General features: G+C 42.3%; 1 protein-coding gene across 1 annotated transcript in view; it reads left to right on the top strand.

Annotated features, from left to right (window-relative positions):
* Positions 1 to 14,816, top strand: part of wnt4 (wingless-type MMTV integration site family, member 4) — a 29,973-nt gene extending 15,157 nt beyond the window's left edge. The window contains exons 2-6 of the mRNA XM_049579967.1: positions 9,045 to 9,126; positions 9,981 to 10,134; positions 10,536 to 10,667; positions 11,034 to 11,176; positions 12,860 to 14,816. Coding sequence (XP_049435924.1) covers positions 9,045 to 9,126; positions 9,981 to 10,134; positions 10,536 to 10,667; positions 11,034 to 11,176; positions 12,860 to 13,330 — 982 coding nt within the window. The 3' untranslated portion in view covers positions 13,331 to 14,816. The remainder of the gene's footprint in view (positions 1 to 9,044; positions 9,127 to 9,980; positions 10,135 to 10,535; positions 10,668 to 11,033; positions 11,177 to 12,859) is intronic.
* The last annotated feature ends 2,691 nt before the right edge of the window (positions 14,817 to 17,507 follow it).

Genomic DNA, 17,507 nt, shown 5'->3' with positions numbered 1-17,507 from the left:
GGTGGATGGGCCAAACAAGCACAGGACTTTCCCCAGGAGACTGGTGTTCAGAACCATGTGAAACCAAGTGAACTTTGAGTTATTTTAAGGTACGTCATCCCCATGTTTCTTTTCCTAAACATAACCTATGTCACTTTACATTAATTACACAACTTCAGTCGTAGAGCAATAATTTGTTAGATATCATATGAATTATTGCATGAAGATACATTGCTCTGTCAGGTAAGGAGAGGAACAGAAAATGCAGGAAAGCTGTTGTGTAGCAGGTTAAATAAGGCTTTTATGCAGAGATCTGACGCATATAAGGTAAGTTAATATTATGCTGGTGATAGTCACTTCTAACGTTAGCTTGAGTGGGGGGCTGCTGCAGTACACTCATGTACATAGCAGCATCTAAATGTCAGCCTTTAGATCAAACAATTGGCAAGTAACAGGTTGATTATTTACAAACAACACAACCCTTCAATATCTGGTGATTCAATCAAATAGGTATAAATGTTTGGATAAGCAATATCCAGCCACTGTGTTGGATCACTGTTCCACATGGACTGGGGGAAGAGTGAAGGGACAAGGTGGCGATCAACTTTAATTTGTTATGGTATCGCAAATGTTCAGCTACATGCAAGGTCCCTAAATAATAATAAGACATGTCCATAGATCAAACAATTGTTAAACAAGATATGCATGTGCTGGTCTGGTGGTCAGCTAGCTAATGAACTGACTTACACAAAACCTGGTCTCAGGTACACAGCACAGGACGCAGCTTCAGCCAAGTCCTGCATTTAGAAACAATCAGCTGTTCACAGCCGTTCTTTCCTAAGAGCTACAGACCGTCAGCATGGCTGCACGAGTGTTTGTTACATCACCTGAAAGACCTTCATGGACAGAAACAAGACAATAGAAAACACCACAAGGAATCACTGGACAGTTAAACAGGCTGAAGATGACACTTGGATGAGGCTGGTATGCATGAACATTATACTGACACACACACTAATTGATTCCTAACCTTCAGGGGCCACGGCACTAACACCAGGCAGGAGGTTAATTTCATGGCTTTTATTGCCACTTTTCCCAAATGTGTGTAAAAGAGAGAGAGAGAGAGAGAGAGAGAGAGAGAGTGTGTGTGTGTGTGTGTGTGTGTGTGTGTGTGTGTGTGTGTGCGTGTGTGTTAGGGTTGTGGTGTTGGCAGAGCATGTTATTTTTAGGGGGAAATGAGCTCTAGTGGAGCCAGCAGCATATAAATACACCCAGACACACACATGGGCACACACACACACACACACACACACACACACACACACCTTTAGCTGCTCAGTGACTGTGTTAACTGAACTCATCAGATGTTTTTCACTCTCACCTCTTTCCTCTCTGACCACTTTATTGTCTCTCTGCTTTGCTTATACTTTTCTTTCATTCTTTAAATGATTTCCTCTGTCTGTCTCCTCCCATCCTGCCTTCCTTCTTCACTTCTGTTCTTTCCTCTCAAGGTCTTCAACCAATGTTTATTTAATTTGTCACTGAATACATAAGAGAATGGCTTTTGAGTATTATGACGTAAAATTAGACCTACGTAGTCCTTCAACCCACACACCCACTCATAAAAACATCCACCACCCTTAGACTCCTGAACAATCTACTGCATGGCAGCAGTGCTTTCTTTTTTCACTTGAGTTTTATTCCTCACTGTGATACCCATCATGTGGGAAAGGTTATTTTTTGTATTTATTTCCTTTTTTTCTGTCTCATAAGAATTACAGATTGCATATTACTTGGGCAAATACAGGCTCTTCCAAAGGCTTTGCATTCAGTATTTCAAAGCAAGGTTTATTTTAAGATCTTTAAGATCCACTTTAAGATTTTTGGATCACTATATTGTTAGTATTTGATGTCAATATTTTATGTGTAATATGAGATAAACAACAAGCCTTCAGTAGGTAGGTCACCATTCACATAAAACCATGGTCAACGGTGTTGACTATGTTTTATTTTTTCTTTTTTGAATTATTCCAACAAGTATGCACAACACCTACACAGTAGTCAGGTATGGTTAGGGGTAGACAAAGCAAGCCACTTGGTTAATGATGCAGAAGGACCAAGGTCGTGGAAAAGTTTAGGAAAAGTGACTCCTGATATGAGACAAGATGCAGCTGCAGGTGTTCAAGGCATGTGCACGTAGACCAAGAGCCTTGCAAGGAAGCTTACCCTCATAAAGGTTGTATTGTACTAAAAGGTGTTATTGTGTCTACCCCATTTATATCAGTCAGGGTCAAGCTAAATAACAACAACACCTCTCTTTATAATGTAGCCTAGTACAGCTCAGGAGCACCTTGATCCTCCAAAAAAAATTGAATCAACACCTCTCTAAAACTGTTTCAACACTGAACGTTAAAACAACATTTCCAAGTGTTAATCACATGTTTAAAACTGATACATTGTGCGAGTCACTGGCAAACAACTTATTCTGTTGTCACAGTAGACAGATGTGTCCACATGTCAGACATATATTTTTAGGAGGTTAGAAAATAACCCTAACCCTTAAAAATATCAAAGATAGTTAGAAGTATGTGATGCATGTGCTAAGATAGTGATCTAGACACAGGTCAGCTTTACCATGTCTTCTTCAAGGACAGCTCAGCAAGGCAGGTGCATATGAGGTTCAGGGAGGTTCAGAGGTCAATTTGAGGCTAAGGTGGGTCGGAATCAGATTTTTTTTTTTTCTTTGAAAGTGTTGGACTTTTTTTTAACTTCCCTTGGAAATAACTTGAGTTCTGGTGTCAGCTTTTCTTAGACGTGTGCACTGATGTCCAACAATCCCTCACTGATTGGCATTATATGGATTTGCTGACATTACTCAGATGTATTGCCTGCATGTACGCTGGTTTCTAGAAATGCATATCTTAAGTGTTAAGACAAAAATTCCAGATTCAAGCTTAGATGTCAGATGAATATCTCTGTCATTGTGGAGTAATGCAATGGACATTGGTCTGATACTACTACATCTACACACATACATTTGAAGACCTGTTTCATCTATCTGTGTTTCCCGCACATAACCAGTGCATCATGCAATCAACAGGTGTTTGCTCAAGAACAATTTGAAGAGACACATGACACAACACTGGCTGTTCAGAACAGTCTGATCGTCTGAAGCCATCATGAGAGCCGCAGAAGGTTCAGCAGGTAGGAGGGCGAGCTGAGTGCTGTACTGTGGCTCAGTGAGTGGCTGAAGTTAAAGTGAGAGGATAGTGCCCTCTACAGGTCACTGTGTGTTTTACATACTGAAGGTGACCACTGCGGAGGGGACAGGGAGGGTTAGCTCAGGTCACATTTGTCTTTACGAGCAGGACAAATCTCTGCTGCCTGCTGACTCTCTACTTGCACTACTAAATGTGACATTTTCTGAGTCATTTACTTTACTGGTGTAAAACTAACAAAGAACATTGCCAATGCATCAAGTCAAACAAAAATCTGACTTGTTGCAGGGTTGCTTGCAGGTCTGTTGGCTCATTTAAGAGCTGTGCACAGTGCCTCAGTAGAAAAGACATTTCTTAGACTCTTTCTTGCAGCTCTCCTCCTTGCATTTCCCATCCATGCTATATTTACCTGTCGCTGTGTACCTCTGCTGTGTGCTTAGTGCTGGAAAGGCAAACATGAGGATATTTTCATATAAATACACATTAGAGGTGATGGAGGCACAGAGAGTGTGCTACAGTTTGGGGGCATTTGTGTCACTTTGGGTGTGTGCATGTGTGCAAGAACGCTGAGAAGTTTGCTGAAGCACACTGCTGTCATGCAGATGTGTCCAGCCTGTGTATCCTCTCCCTCCCCTGAATTTCTCTCTTCTCTGCTGCCCATACTTTCTCTTCATTTCAGCCCTTAGTTCTGCTGACTTCAGATGTGATAAAAATATTTTGTCAAGCCAATGGATTCAATGTGATTCTTTGTTGCTTGACTAACACTGATAAAGACTCAACCTTTACTTGGTATTCATGACTTAAGACTGGACTTAGACTTGAGACAGATAACAGAAGGACTTGACTTTTTTAAATTGAATATTAGCATTTTTCTAGATATTGAGAAGTTACAGTTTGTTTGTTTTTTAATTCATGACTGGGTGATTTCTAGTGCAATAAAGTGCACACCTGGAAACTTATTAGGATGTGGCAGAGAAGCAGAGGCCAACAAATGCTACCATGGAAGGAGCTAATCCAAAAATAAGAAAATCTGGATTAGCGGTATGCAGACCAGCAGCTCAAAAATCAGCGCCACGACAACCAGAACATCCAACTTCATTCATCTCTTCAAAACCAACAAAGAAAGGGCTGTGAATGTGTCTTTTTAGCTAACTTATCAGCTTATTGGCTGGTCAAGCGTTAGCTTCCCCAGAATAACATGACTTGATTTGTCTTGCTTTATTTATTCGACTTTACTTATGTGATTCTCACCAAAGTAACTTGAGACTTGAAGGTCAAGACTTGCTTGTGACTTGCACATTTGTGACTTGCTTCCACCTCTGGTATCAATCTTCTCATCTGACTCTCTGCAAGCAAACAATAAATGTAATTCCCAAAATTCAGGACCTGGACCTTTTGTAACAATTTATGTAACAATAAATGTAGACTCAAAGGTCCACTTACCAGCTTTTAGCTGCATCTCATGGTCTTCATTCAGAATGAAGCTCTTATATATTGATTCATTATTAAAATGACTTATCAATTTGCTGTTGATCAGCTCATCGTCGAATGATCTTTTTTGCACTACAGAGAAAGTATTCCTTCAATAACAGAAGCTTTGTCTGTCATTGAAATGAGCTGTGGTAATGCATATTTATAAAGCATAAAAGTGGTTCAGAATGGATTTCTGTGTTGTATTCTCCATTTTTGTGTTATCCTTTATTTCCTGTCTCCAGATAGCAACCTGCGTCATAAATGTCTCCTCTGTTTAGAATTATCTCTTCTTTTCAGTTTCAGCCTCCCATGAGGCCGTGGGGGGCTCTGGGTGGGAGGTATGGAGCATTCCACCTGGACTGTGGTGCGTTCGCGTGTTTGTGTTGCATTACACATTGCAGCCTTCACAACACCACTGGCTCCACTGGGCTTAGGCCCCTGGGATTTAAGCACGCAACCACCAGAGGCCAGAGAGACAGAAAGGAAAGAGGGAGTGGAATGAGGATGAGATGTGGGATGATGGTGTGTGTGTGTGTCTGTGTGTCTGTGTGTGTTGCTCTGTCCTTCTGTGGGTCTGTCTCCTTGTTGAGGCGTTTTGTTAACCTTGTCTGTGGGAAGCGGAGGGTACACACAGCAGATAAAGTGAGACAGGGCTGAATAGACTCACACACATTCGCCCAAGGCCTTTGCTGAACTATTCCCACACATGTAAACATATTCACACACACACATATCCAGAAAATTACCTGAATAACAGCTTATCCAGTGTTTATTAAACGTTTCCAGGGTCTTTGTCAGGTCAGCGCGATGCCATCCAGCTGTTTGTGTCATTGTGAGTGTGGCGCTGCCCGTCAGACAGGCAGCATGTTGTTTTTGAATGTGTTTTCTCCATGGGTTGTTTTTATCGCTGTCTGATGGTCTCCCAGCTGGATGCCTCGACCCAAACGTAGCGCGCTGCCCAAGGCTCCGCTAAACAACAAAGAGGGATCAAACGCCGGACATGGCTTTGATGAAAACCTCGCTTCTGCAATCGAGTAAATCAGAGCGGGGCAGAGCTGAGCTGGACTCCATCCACATGGGGGGAGGGGGGGCAGGACCTGTAGATTTGGAAAGAGAAATAAACTGACAGTGGGCTCCAGGACAGACATGGAGTTTACATACCCCCAACAGCTTCGATTTACTCCAGCTCCCTTCAGAAATTTTGAAATGGTCAGGTCTTCTTACCACTGTAATCTCCCGCATTTCAGTGTCCAGTGATGAAATTGCTGTTAATAACTTTTCATATTTTAGCTGAAGCCCTTCTGTTCCTTCAAGCCATTGTGTGTAACTTTGAAAAGAATAAATACCGCTTTCCTCCTCTTACAAATCAAAATTGAGTCAATAAACAATAAAACACTTCTTTGCTCAGTTGGTCTGGTATGTCCAGTAGCTTATGGTGTTTGCAAATTTATGATAAGATTAGATATTGCACTGACATTACTGAGCCTGCTGGCTATATTTAAGCTTGTCACAGGAAAATACTTAATCACAAGGCACAAATATGAACCCTTCAAGGGCTTCTGTCCTGTTTGCAATCGCACCGTGAATAAGAACACTGAAGTGATGTACTGTAAGCCAGATGGCAGATGGTATAGCGATGTCACTTTCACTTTGACACGTCAAAAATCAAGTTATATTTCTGCCGCTACATTTATGCTACGAAAAGTCCGGACTTTACTGTCGGTCCATTTAGTCCATGTGTTCTTCCATTTTTTCATTACGAGCTGTTATTTGTGTTTCGAGTTGTTTGTTGTTTAAAAAATGGCAGTTGCCGGTGCTGCATTGGCTGTTTGACCAATCACTGTACACATACATCACTCATGGTTCCTCCTGTGCTGGGAGACTACCTACTCTGACAGAGGAGCTAAAAGAGTCCTCTAAGAACTAAGATTCTTTCTAGCTCTTACAGTGCAAACACAGCAAGAAGTGAGGTTCTCAGACCTATGAGAAACTTACTCTGTTCTGAAAACGCCTAATTAATCTACTGTTAACATAGTAATATTGATTAGAGCAGCTTTAAAGAAAGTGTTGGGGGTTCATGACATAAAAGCGTTGGACACACTCTGATAGAGGATGGGGGCCTTGGTGGAGCTCCTGAGGAAAGTGTCCACCTTATGAGAGAGTGAGGTCACCCCTGAGGGCAGATGTGAGCGGATGTGGCTGAGATGTGGTGGAGTGGCAGACAGCGAGGTTATCACAGCGATGAGTGCTGAATACTGATGCTGTCTGGAGCGGAAGAGAAAAAGAATATCATCAAAGAGGCAGAGAGATTATCTGAGCTGTTGAGAAGAGGAGATGAGGCAGTGAAAGCAGAGGAGGAGCTGTTTGACCTCTGGACAGATGATACACTAATTACACTACCACATTTACAAACAGTACTAAACATACTGCAGTAATGCCAAACTTGTGTTACCTCTGCTACTATCCTTTTTACCACCCAAGCTCAGGAGGGTTTGAGGGCTGAGATGTAGCTAACAGCTCATGTTTGCGTAATAAAATCAATAAGGCTGTCATAAAGCCTTTAACACACTCAGCTGGTGTAAAACACTTGTAGCACAGCTTCATGTTGTGCATTATAGCTTTGTCAATAATCGGACAGCCGAATTCTCTGCAATCTGGATCTGTGCCACAGCTTGATTGAGATGGGCTAACAGGGCTTTACAGAGGTATGTGTGGTCTTGGGAACTCATAACCCAAGACTCATAAAACAAGCTTGAGAAACCTTAAGGAAAAACATGTCTACTTGTACAGAACGATAGCCTAAAAGTTAATATTGTTGGAATTTGCCTTTATTAAGGGACATTTGATATTCAAACTCTTTCCACTGTTTGGATGAGCCTGCAAATACTGAAGTAATTTCTTCATTAAAACATGATGATCACATCTATTACATTTATCGCTGTCCCTTCAACACTCTTTCATACAGCTGTAGTGCGACATTTCACAGCATGAACTGCTGTGTGGCCTGATGCAGTGTGACATACACTGCAAAATGTATCAAGTCATAGACAGTCTAATGTAACAGGCCACTTGGATTTAATTTAGCTTATTTTTTTATATTTTAGATGTCAGTCCATGAATTTTGCCTGTTAAACAATAGTGTGTTTTTTGTTTAAGCTTCATGAAAGGAGTAGTCCAACCATATAAGTGTGGATTTTGGGAGGGGGGAGTCGGGAACACAGGGGACATGCCTCCCTCAATATTTAGAACATGTGCATTTGCCCCTTTTTTATTGACAACAATACATTTCCACCATAAATTGGTGCATTAAAAATCGCCAGAATGTTTAATGAAATGATAATTAGGTGTCTGATGCTCAGAATTTTTTATGGTGAAAAACTTCCTTTTTTAAGCGCTATCCATGAACCCCATGGATCATTTTTTAGCGTGCATCTTGTCGCACCATCCACCTTCCTCTCCACCTCCTGTTGACAAAGCTAGCTTATATATTACATTACTTTAGAAACATTGAATTGAAATGTAATATATTCATGGTTTGCACAATGTACAATTCCAAAATCCAAAATTCCAAAATGATGCATGTTTTTGTGCCATGGTTGAAGATAAAACATGTCTTTCAAAGCTCTGAGTGTGTTACATGATACTGGTAGCGAATTTAGAAGTGAGGAGTTATGTCATGTCATCTGGAAAACTTTCCATTGTTTGAAAAAAACAAAACCAAGATTTTTAGACTCAACATGTGTTTAAGTGAGTACACGATGAGAAGTGTAGACAGTACATAATCAGGGCTGCTCCCTCTGTGGGAGTCTCACTGCCAGCTTATGAGAAAGCCTATTTCTGTATGGTGCAGCTGGGACTGGAGATATGAGACTGGAGTGAGGTGAGGTGGATGTGTGAGGGTCAGGGCATCCAGACCGATGCCATTTTCTCACACATCTTAGGTCGTGTGTGTGTGTGTGTGTGTGTGTGTGTGTGCGCGCAGTATATCGCCCTGACCTGTCTGGCCTGGAGGTGGTGTGCGTGATAAGCCACTTTCCCTCCTCTCAGAGACCTTACAACCAGACATTTATCCAAAACATTCCCACAACGTCATGGGAACCAATCCTCTGAACACAAGCTCTGCTTCTCTGAACAGTGTCGTCAAGTCATCCCTGGTTTAAAAGGGAGCATTATCTGTAACAACTGTACCAAAGTGGCACTATGGTGGAGATGATATACAGTCTGTATCTCAGCTTGTAGCATCAGATTGGTACTTTTAAATTCCTTTCCTTTCCTTAAATTCCTTTTTCTGAATGTTTCTTTGCATTCTCCAGGTACTTTCAGGTCTACTAAAGAAATGTACACTAATATACACCGTGTATCTAATTCCATCAGGTACCTGGCCAAGCTGTCATCAGTAGGAAGCATCAGGGATGAGGAAACATGCGAGAGATTACGAGGCCTCATCCAGAGACAGGTACATACGTTTTCTGGCTGTTGTCATTGTATGTATACTTACAAAATGTATTGCACCATAATTTGTACATCATGTGACAAATGCTCTGACAGGAATAAAAATGGAAGTAGTTAAGAGTGAAAGTCTGTGTAAAGAGGCAGGTTGGGGTGGTGAAATGGTCAAACAAACACTGAACTTTCCCCCAGGAGACCAGTGTTTGTGTCCTGGGTGAAACCAATTGAACTTTGATTTATTTTAAGGTATGTTATCATGTTACTCAGTCCCTCAAGGATGTCGTAAAATTGCAATCACAGTAAGAGTATAATTAGTTGCATGATATGTATGAATTTACATTTCCAAAGCCATGCCTCAGTGTGGGAAGAAAAATGCATTACAAATGTGCTGGTGTTACATTTGTAGTGGTTCTCCTATGAAACCACTGTCTGTCCTCGGGTGCTTCTTAACAACAGTTTGAATGTGGATTGTGATATGGAATCATATATTTATTGTTGTTGTAAATTTATTGTATTTCTACAATTGGCTACGCTTTGTCACTGTTGAACTTTCCTACCATCTACTAGATTTTAGAAATTCGGCATTTATTCCGCCAAAACCAAAGACCATATCTCACAGTGTTAATGAAGCTGAAAAATAATTTGAGTATCCGCCCCATGATTCAGAATTTGCCCCAAAGTTTAATGAGTTCTCTCTTGGTTCATGCAACAACCTTCCACCAGGTTTCATAAACACTGGTCTAGCACTTACTCCTTACTCCTGCTGACGACTAGACAAACAAACATTGGTGGAGATCATGAGAAAGTAAAGCATTTTAGTGTGTCTGTGGCTGATGTAGCTCCTGTGTGTTTCTGCTCCAGGTTCAGATCTGTAAGCGCAGCGTGGAGGTGATGGATGCGGTGCGCCGTGGAGCACAGCTGGCTATAGATGAGTGTCAGTTCCAGTTTCGCAACCGTCGATGGAACTGCTCCACTCTGGAGACCATGCCTGTGTTTGGCAAAGTGGTCACCCAGGGTAAGATTAGACATTGTAGCAAGTCTTGTCATCAAGAAAAAGATACTGATATGTCAGACAGCACCAAAGCTGACTGACGCTAAAACAGATTTTCTACCTGCGAGCATGTCCAAACCCCAAACTATATATATACTTTGATATCACTCAGGACTGTTTCAAAAACTGATTTGATGTGGATTATCCCATTTCATTTTAAAATATTGTGACATTTTTAAGCTGCTTTCCATGTGTGTTGGCTCAACCAGCTCCTGCATGTGAACATCTTGGCTCCTTCACTTAGACTTTAATACACTCTTTATCTGGAGATGTTGTTTTGCCATTCAAAATGACGAGCTCTTTTCAGCTGCATAATGAAACAATGTGACAGTGTGTGTATGTGTGTCTCTGTGTTTGTGTGTTAGGCACCCGTGAGGCAGCCTTTGTGTATGCCATCTCAGCAGCCAGTGTGGCGTTTGCGGTCACAAGGGCCTGCAGCAGCGGAGAGCTGGAAAAATGTGGCTGTGACCACAATGTACATGGAGTCAGTCCAGAGGGTAAGTCTCCCTCTCTCTTTCACACAAACACACACACATGCAGAGAAAACAGAAGGACCAACACATCCAATACATTTTAATGCAATAATATGAAAAGACTAAATAATGTGACATTTTAAATACTTATTTTATTTTGAAAAGGCCGGACTGATATAATTGGTTGCATTTTAATTATTCCAGTTAAACTCAGTGTGTACAGACAGATCTTTTACAATATCAATATCATGTATTGCTACAATGTACCATCAGTACAGAGGAACTGAAAAGAGGCTGCACATTAGTGTAGTGTTTATGTGATGTTTAAAGTGCAATGACGGAGCCATACAGATAACCACTTCCTGCCTCTATCTTGATATACTGTCACAGGGTTCCAGTGGTCAGGCTGCAGTGATAACATTGCATATGGAGTGGCCTTTTCCCAGTCCTTCGTGGATGTGAGGGAGAGGAGTAAAGGCCAGTCCTCCAGTCGGGCTCTCATGAACCTGCACAACAACGAGGCTGGCAGGAAGGTAACTCAGTGTGTTTGATGTGACATGTGAATTTACACTGCACAAAAACACTGCACTTCTTTTAGTGTGGAGCGCCCAAAGGGTCATGCTGGCATTTTTTTTCTGAAATACTTTGCATTACCTCACAATAAATTTTGCATTAACAGGCAGTGACTTTAGTATACCACTTTCAGGGGCTCTGTATTTTAATATCTAATAAAGATGCTCTCTATAGAAGAGAAAAGTTTCTGGATATTAGCTTGGTTTATTAGAAATGGTGAGGACATAGGTTGTTATGTGCTTCCATACACAGCTGGCTGCAGCAGCAACACTGAAGAAGAATGAAAATTAAGATAGAGCTATTTAAGTCTACTGGAGATGGCACAAGCCAAGTCTCAAGTCATATGAGTCAGGTTTCAAATTATTTTGTGACAAGTCAAGTCTTTCAACAGAAGTCAGAGTTAAGTCTCAAGTCCTCCAAGATAAATCCAGGTCAAGCTTTAAATCCTTTTAGATAAGTTGAAATCAAATTTTGAGTCATTTAAGACAAGTTGATGTCAAGTCTCAAGTCAAGGCTTACCCTATTACAGACAAATCCAGTGCAGCCATGTTTCAGGTCAGTCAAGACAAATTCAAGTTATTTTTAAGTCATTCGAGACAAGTCCAAGCCAAGTCTCAAGTTATTCAAATATGTCCAGGTCTCAGGTTATTTGAGATAAATTTAATTTAAGTTTCAAGTCATATGAGAGAAGTTCAAGGTAAGTCTCAAGTTATTCTAGACAGGCCCAGGTCAAGTTATCTGAGACAAGTGCAAGTCAAGTTTCAAGTCAGTCAGATAATGTACAGATCAAGTCTTAAATCCCTCTATAGGAGCTCAACTCACATTTTGTGTACTTCCAGAGAAGTAGAGGTCAAATCCCAAGTGAAGCCTTTAACAGACACGTCCAAGTCAAGTTTCAAGTCAGTCAAAACTAATGCAAGTAATTTTCTTCATTCGAGTCAAGTTCAAGTTAAGCATCAAGTCATTTGAGACAAGTCCAAATCAAGTATCAGTTAAGGCAAGTCCAAGCCAAGTCCCAGGTCATTCAAATAAGTCCAAGTCTCCAGTTATTTGAGGTAAGTCCAAGTCAGGTCTCAACTCATATGAAAGGAGTCCAACGCAAGCTTAAAGTTATTCTGGATAGGTCCAGCTCAAGTCTCAAGTTATTAACACATGTGCAAGTCAAGTCTCAAGTTATCTGAGACAAGTCCATATCAAGTTTTATGTCACTCAGGAAAGTTACGCTTCCAGTTCCATTCCATTCAAATCTTCTTGTGTAAGACAAGTCCAGGTTAGGTTGGAAGTCAGTCAAGACAAGTGCAAGTCAGTTTTTAATTTAGTTGAGTCCATATCAAGTCTCAAGTTATTTGAGACAAGTCCATTTCAAAAGACATAAACATACTAGACACAATTTGTTTATCCTCGCAGCAGTCAAGTCAAACTCAAATCCCAGTTCTTTTATTTGTTTTGCTCTCATCATACTCAAGTCCAAGTCTCAAGTCTATAGCTCTTGTGTTTTGCTGTAGTTTTTACTGTAAGCACAAACAGTCAGCATTTAAGAGATGTTGCTATCTACTGCAGCTATCCTTTATGGATATTATGCATTGTCATCGCATTATTTCAAGTCCTCTCTGCTAACCAAAGGTTCTTTGACATCTCTGCAGGCCATCTTGTCCCACATGCGTGTGGAGTGCAAATGTCATGGTGTGTCAGGCTCCTGTGAGGTAAAAACCTGCTGGAAAGCCATGCCCCCCTTCCGCAAAGTGGGCAATGTCATCAAGGAGAAGTTTGATGGTGCAACTGAGGTGGAACAGCGCAAGGTGGGCACCACCAAAGTCCTGGTGCCTCGAAACTCCCAGTTCAAACCTCACACAGACGAAGATCTGGTCTACCTGGACCCCAGTCCAGATTTCTGCGACTATGACCCGCGCACACCGGGTATGCTGGGCACGGTGGGCCGCCAGTGTAACAGAACCTCAAAGGCCATCGACGGCTGCGAGCTGATGTGCTGTGGCCGCGGCTTCCAGACGCAGGAGGTGGAGGTGGTGGACAGGTGCAGCTGTAAGTTCCACTGGTGCTGTTATGTCAAATGCAAACAGTGCCGCAAAATGGTGGAGATGCACACTTGCCGGTGATGGGAGGGGGGCTCAGAGGGCACTGCTGATGGACAAAACAAACGCCCCACACTCCTGCTCAATTGCTAAGGCCAGAGGGAGCAAAAAGGACACGTGGAACTCCCTCTTCTCCTGCTCGAAACCACCCCACCCTCCAACTACTGGTCACAGAAACAGACTGAGTGGCTGAGAGGTCAAATGTCATCCTATTCATTTTATGCCACCTTAATGGATATCAGTAGATTATGCATGGGATTTCCTACAAAGCTACAGAGGCAGTTTGTTTCTTCTCAAGTAGAGATCATCTTTCACTTTCTGTCTCCCTCCCTCACTCTCATATTTGCTTTGTCATTGATGCTTCTTATTTTTGTAATGTTTAACTTATTTGTTGAGACTGAGGAGATTGACGGGGGATGGACCTAGAAGGGGACAGACGAGTGGAGATAATAAAGGACAAACTGGACCCACGGGTGGGCAGATGGGTGGGGTTAAGGGGTTGGGGTGGGGTCAGGAGGAGGGTTGTTTGCCCTCTATCCTTGCTGCTGCTGCTGCTGCTTCGGGGACTCACTTGGAGTGCTGGATGTCAAAAAGGGAGACGCCGAGTCTGTCGGAGGACGGACTTGAACAACAAGGAGGAGCGTGTCACAGACATTCTGTGACTTGCTTCCTGAGTGTACATGGCTGTGCTGCGCTGAGGTTCAGTTGCTGTTGAGTCATTTAATTTGCCCCCTGCAATGCCCTGATGCTGCTCCACTCATTCACTCACACACACACTCACTGTCTTTCTGTCAGAGCGAGGACGATGATGGACAGGTGAAAGCCACTGTCAGCTCCTTCCTGGCTTTTCTGTAGACCCGTAGCACTGGCAGGCAATGGGCATGAAACTCACAAAACACACACATACCAAACAAACATTACTCCAAACAGACACCTGTATTCATCCACAGCTGCTACCTGCGACAGCAAACCAGAAACCTTAAATCAAAATAGTTTCCAGATCAGATATTAAATGATTGGTTAGCATTTCAGAACATTGGTCTTGGCCTCCTTCTGCAACATCTGCCAAACGCTAGTTGGCTTTAATGCAAACACGAGTAAACACACAGAGACATGCATGGACCAGCAAACATACTCAGTGTAAACACACACATACACAAAGGGGTCTGCCAGAGGGTTGCCGAGCATGTTCACCATGCATGATGACTGAAGCACTTTCTCTCCAAGCGCACATAGAGCCCTCGCCCCACAGCAACCGACATCTGAACACATATTCAGTTCATCCTGTTCCTCAAACACACACACACACACACACACACACAAACATGGTTTCCCATGCCACTGTCAGGACTCTATTGTTGTCTTGTACCACCACCATAAAGCCAAGCTTTCCTATAATAACGTGCTATCATTATAGAGACATACTGTAGATCTGTAAAGACTTATACACTGAAGAAGACTATACTGCCTATGAATGTATGTTAATACGGAATATATGCTGTGTCAAAAATGACTGTTGTCGCTTCTTTCAAAAGATACTGTGTGTGTGTGTGTGTTTGTGTGTGAGAGAGAGAGAGAGAGAGAGAGAGAAAGAATACCACCAAAACAATGTTGCCCAGAAGGAAAGACATGAGAACATGAGAGGACAGAAAGATGGAAAGTGAGAGAGAGCAGATCCTATTCCACCACCAAGCCCTGAGACACACACACACACACACACACACACACACACAGAGCCCTGCTGACAGACATACACATATTTCAATAAAATCGTCCATTTCCCGTGTCTTTCAGCTGCGTTATTATGTGGCCACAGTGTGTGCTGTGCAGCATTTTGTGTGTGTGTGTGTGTGTGTGCTGTTGTGTGAGGTACATTACACCCCGAGGTCCTTCCCAGCACCCCCGACACCTATAAACACAATTTATGCGCCATATATCATCCCATACAGTATATGAACCAGAGATAAATTGATGTGTTTCCCGCGGCGCTGGGAACCTGGTAGTCTGGTTTTGGGAAGAACCAGAGCGGCTGCTCAGGTTACAGCAACTGCCTGATTGGGTTCGGGCTGAAGAGGGAACAGAGGCAGGAACACCGGGCTAGAACAGGGATTACAGCGAAATGCAGACCACATGGCACAAGCTTTTTCCCTCCTTCTGTCTCTATCAATATCATACTGCCCCCCCTACTCCAGCCTTCTCGCTTTTTCTCCTGCAATATCTTTGACTTACACTGGTCTCAGTCTGCTCCCCCTCTGCGGAAAGTGTAACCCTAACCACTCTCGGTCTGCAACGGTGGGGATCTGTCCTTCATTAAGCTACCATGATGGCCTAGATGAGGTGGGTGGTGGTGGCCACACTGATTGGGAATGTCTGCGGGCTTGTGTGTGTGCTCAGTCTGTCAGACAGCCAGATGTACAGTCAGTCAGTCAGTCAGTCAGAGAAGTCTAATGCCTTTTGTGGTTTGCTGCGGTTGTGGCGGAGACAAGAGGCTGACAGTAAGGTTTTACCACTTAGTGAGTGTGTGTGTCAGGGGGGTGAGTGAGTGTGTTGAAATTAAGATGCAGCAAATATGGGTTTATGAAGGCTCGTACAAATATTTGTGGAATGAAACTACTCATAGTCAATATTTTGTGCTAATACCAATTATCAGGCCAAAAAAATGCCCCTCAAATACATACACTTTTGACAAACTTTGGAAATAGTACGTAGTCCACTGAAACCAACTGCTTAATCATCATTATGTCTTTCCCATGTTAGAACTGAATTTAAGAAGTGTGTTTAACTGAGTTTAGCCTATAGCTATAAGTCAATTACTAGATCAGGAGGCAGATATGCACAAATGTCGGAAAAGGTTAGCCTAGCACCAAAAGTGCTAGTGCAATTTACTTTGACAAATGTTTTCACAAGTGGGTTATTATTAGCAATAACCTTATTTTGTGTTTTGTACACAGAGATGAGTTGAATTCATGAGCAATAAAACAAGCTACAGTCAGGGATTTTGGTGCAACAGCTACACGATCTGCACTGTAGCCTAGTTTAATAATAACTTAGCTTTGAGTTTACGCAATTCCAACATTTTAAAGTAGCTGAAAAAGCTCCAATGTAGGCATAAATTTAAACTTAAATCTTACACTTAACCTTTAGTTGGTGTAAATTTGTCCTCGTTTAGGTACCTTTTTGTTGTTGGGTGATTAATGTTAGCTATTCCTAGCCATTAGCATCAAGAATAACATTACTGAATTTCACTGATTGACCACAGTATGTGAAAACGTCATTTTCTGCAACAAGATGTTGGTTAGTGTGGACTTTATGCCAGAGTAACTAAGATGAACCTTGCATCTCCATGATGCAGCCAAACACTGATGCAGCTTTATCATTTTATCTAATTTCAATGATGGTTTAGTGTGCACTTTGCACCGTATCATAGAAGAGAGACCTTGTGCATGTATAGCTGGTGCAACAGGCTGCTGGTAGCTTATGGTTGCTAATGTTGGCTAACATTTGCAAACTTTTGGTAGACATTGGCTTACAATTGACAATACTGTCAGTTTGCCAGGGGTGGGGTGGGGGATTGATACAGCATAGTATCGCGATATTTTTGTGTGGCAATATCGTATAGTCACACGGTGCAAGTATTGATTTTTTATTATATAGATTATTAAAATTACAAGTACAAATTAAACTTTAGGTAGCATACTTAAATAAAAATGAAGTCCAGTAGATACATTTGGCTGCAAACAAAATGACTGAAGTGAGATGAACAGACTGAAAACTTTACATTATTACATAAACAGGTGTTGACAAAGCTCCTTTTGGGGACATGATTTCCTGTTGAAAAATAGGTAATAAATTGCAATATTCATTCATCTTCTAACCGCTTCATCCTCTTGAGGGTCGCGGGGGGGCTGGAGCCTATCCCAGCTGACATCGGGCGAGAGGCAGGGTACACCCTGGACAGGTCGCCAGACTATCGCAGGGCTGACACATAGAGACAAACAACCATTCACGCTCACATTCACACCTACGGAGAATTTAGAGTTATCAATTAACCTAGTCCCCAATCTGCATGTCTTTGGACTGTGGGAGGAAGCCGGAGTGCCCGGAGAGAACCCACGCTGACACGGGGAGAACATGCAAACTCCGCACAGAAGGGCTCCCACGCCTGGGATCGAACCGGCATCCCTCTTGCTGTGAGGCGAGG

The sequence above is a fragment of the Epinephelus fuscoguttatus genome, linkage group LG1 (genome assembly GCF_011397635.1).
Source record: "Epinephelus fuscoguttatus linkage group LG1, E.fuscoguttatus.final_Chr_v1".
NCBI classification, from domain to species: domain Eukaryota; kingdom Metazoa; phylum Chordata; class Actinopteri; order Perciformes; family Serranidae; genus Epinephelus; species Epinephelus fuscoguttatus.
Note: the sequence above shows the minus strand (reverse complement) of the source record. Positions and strands in the feature narration are given on the sequence as shown.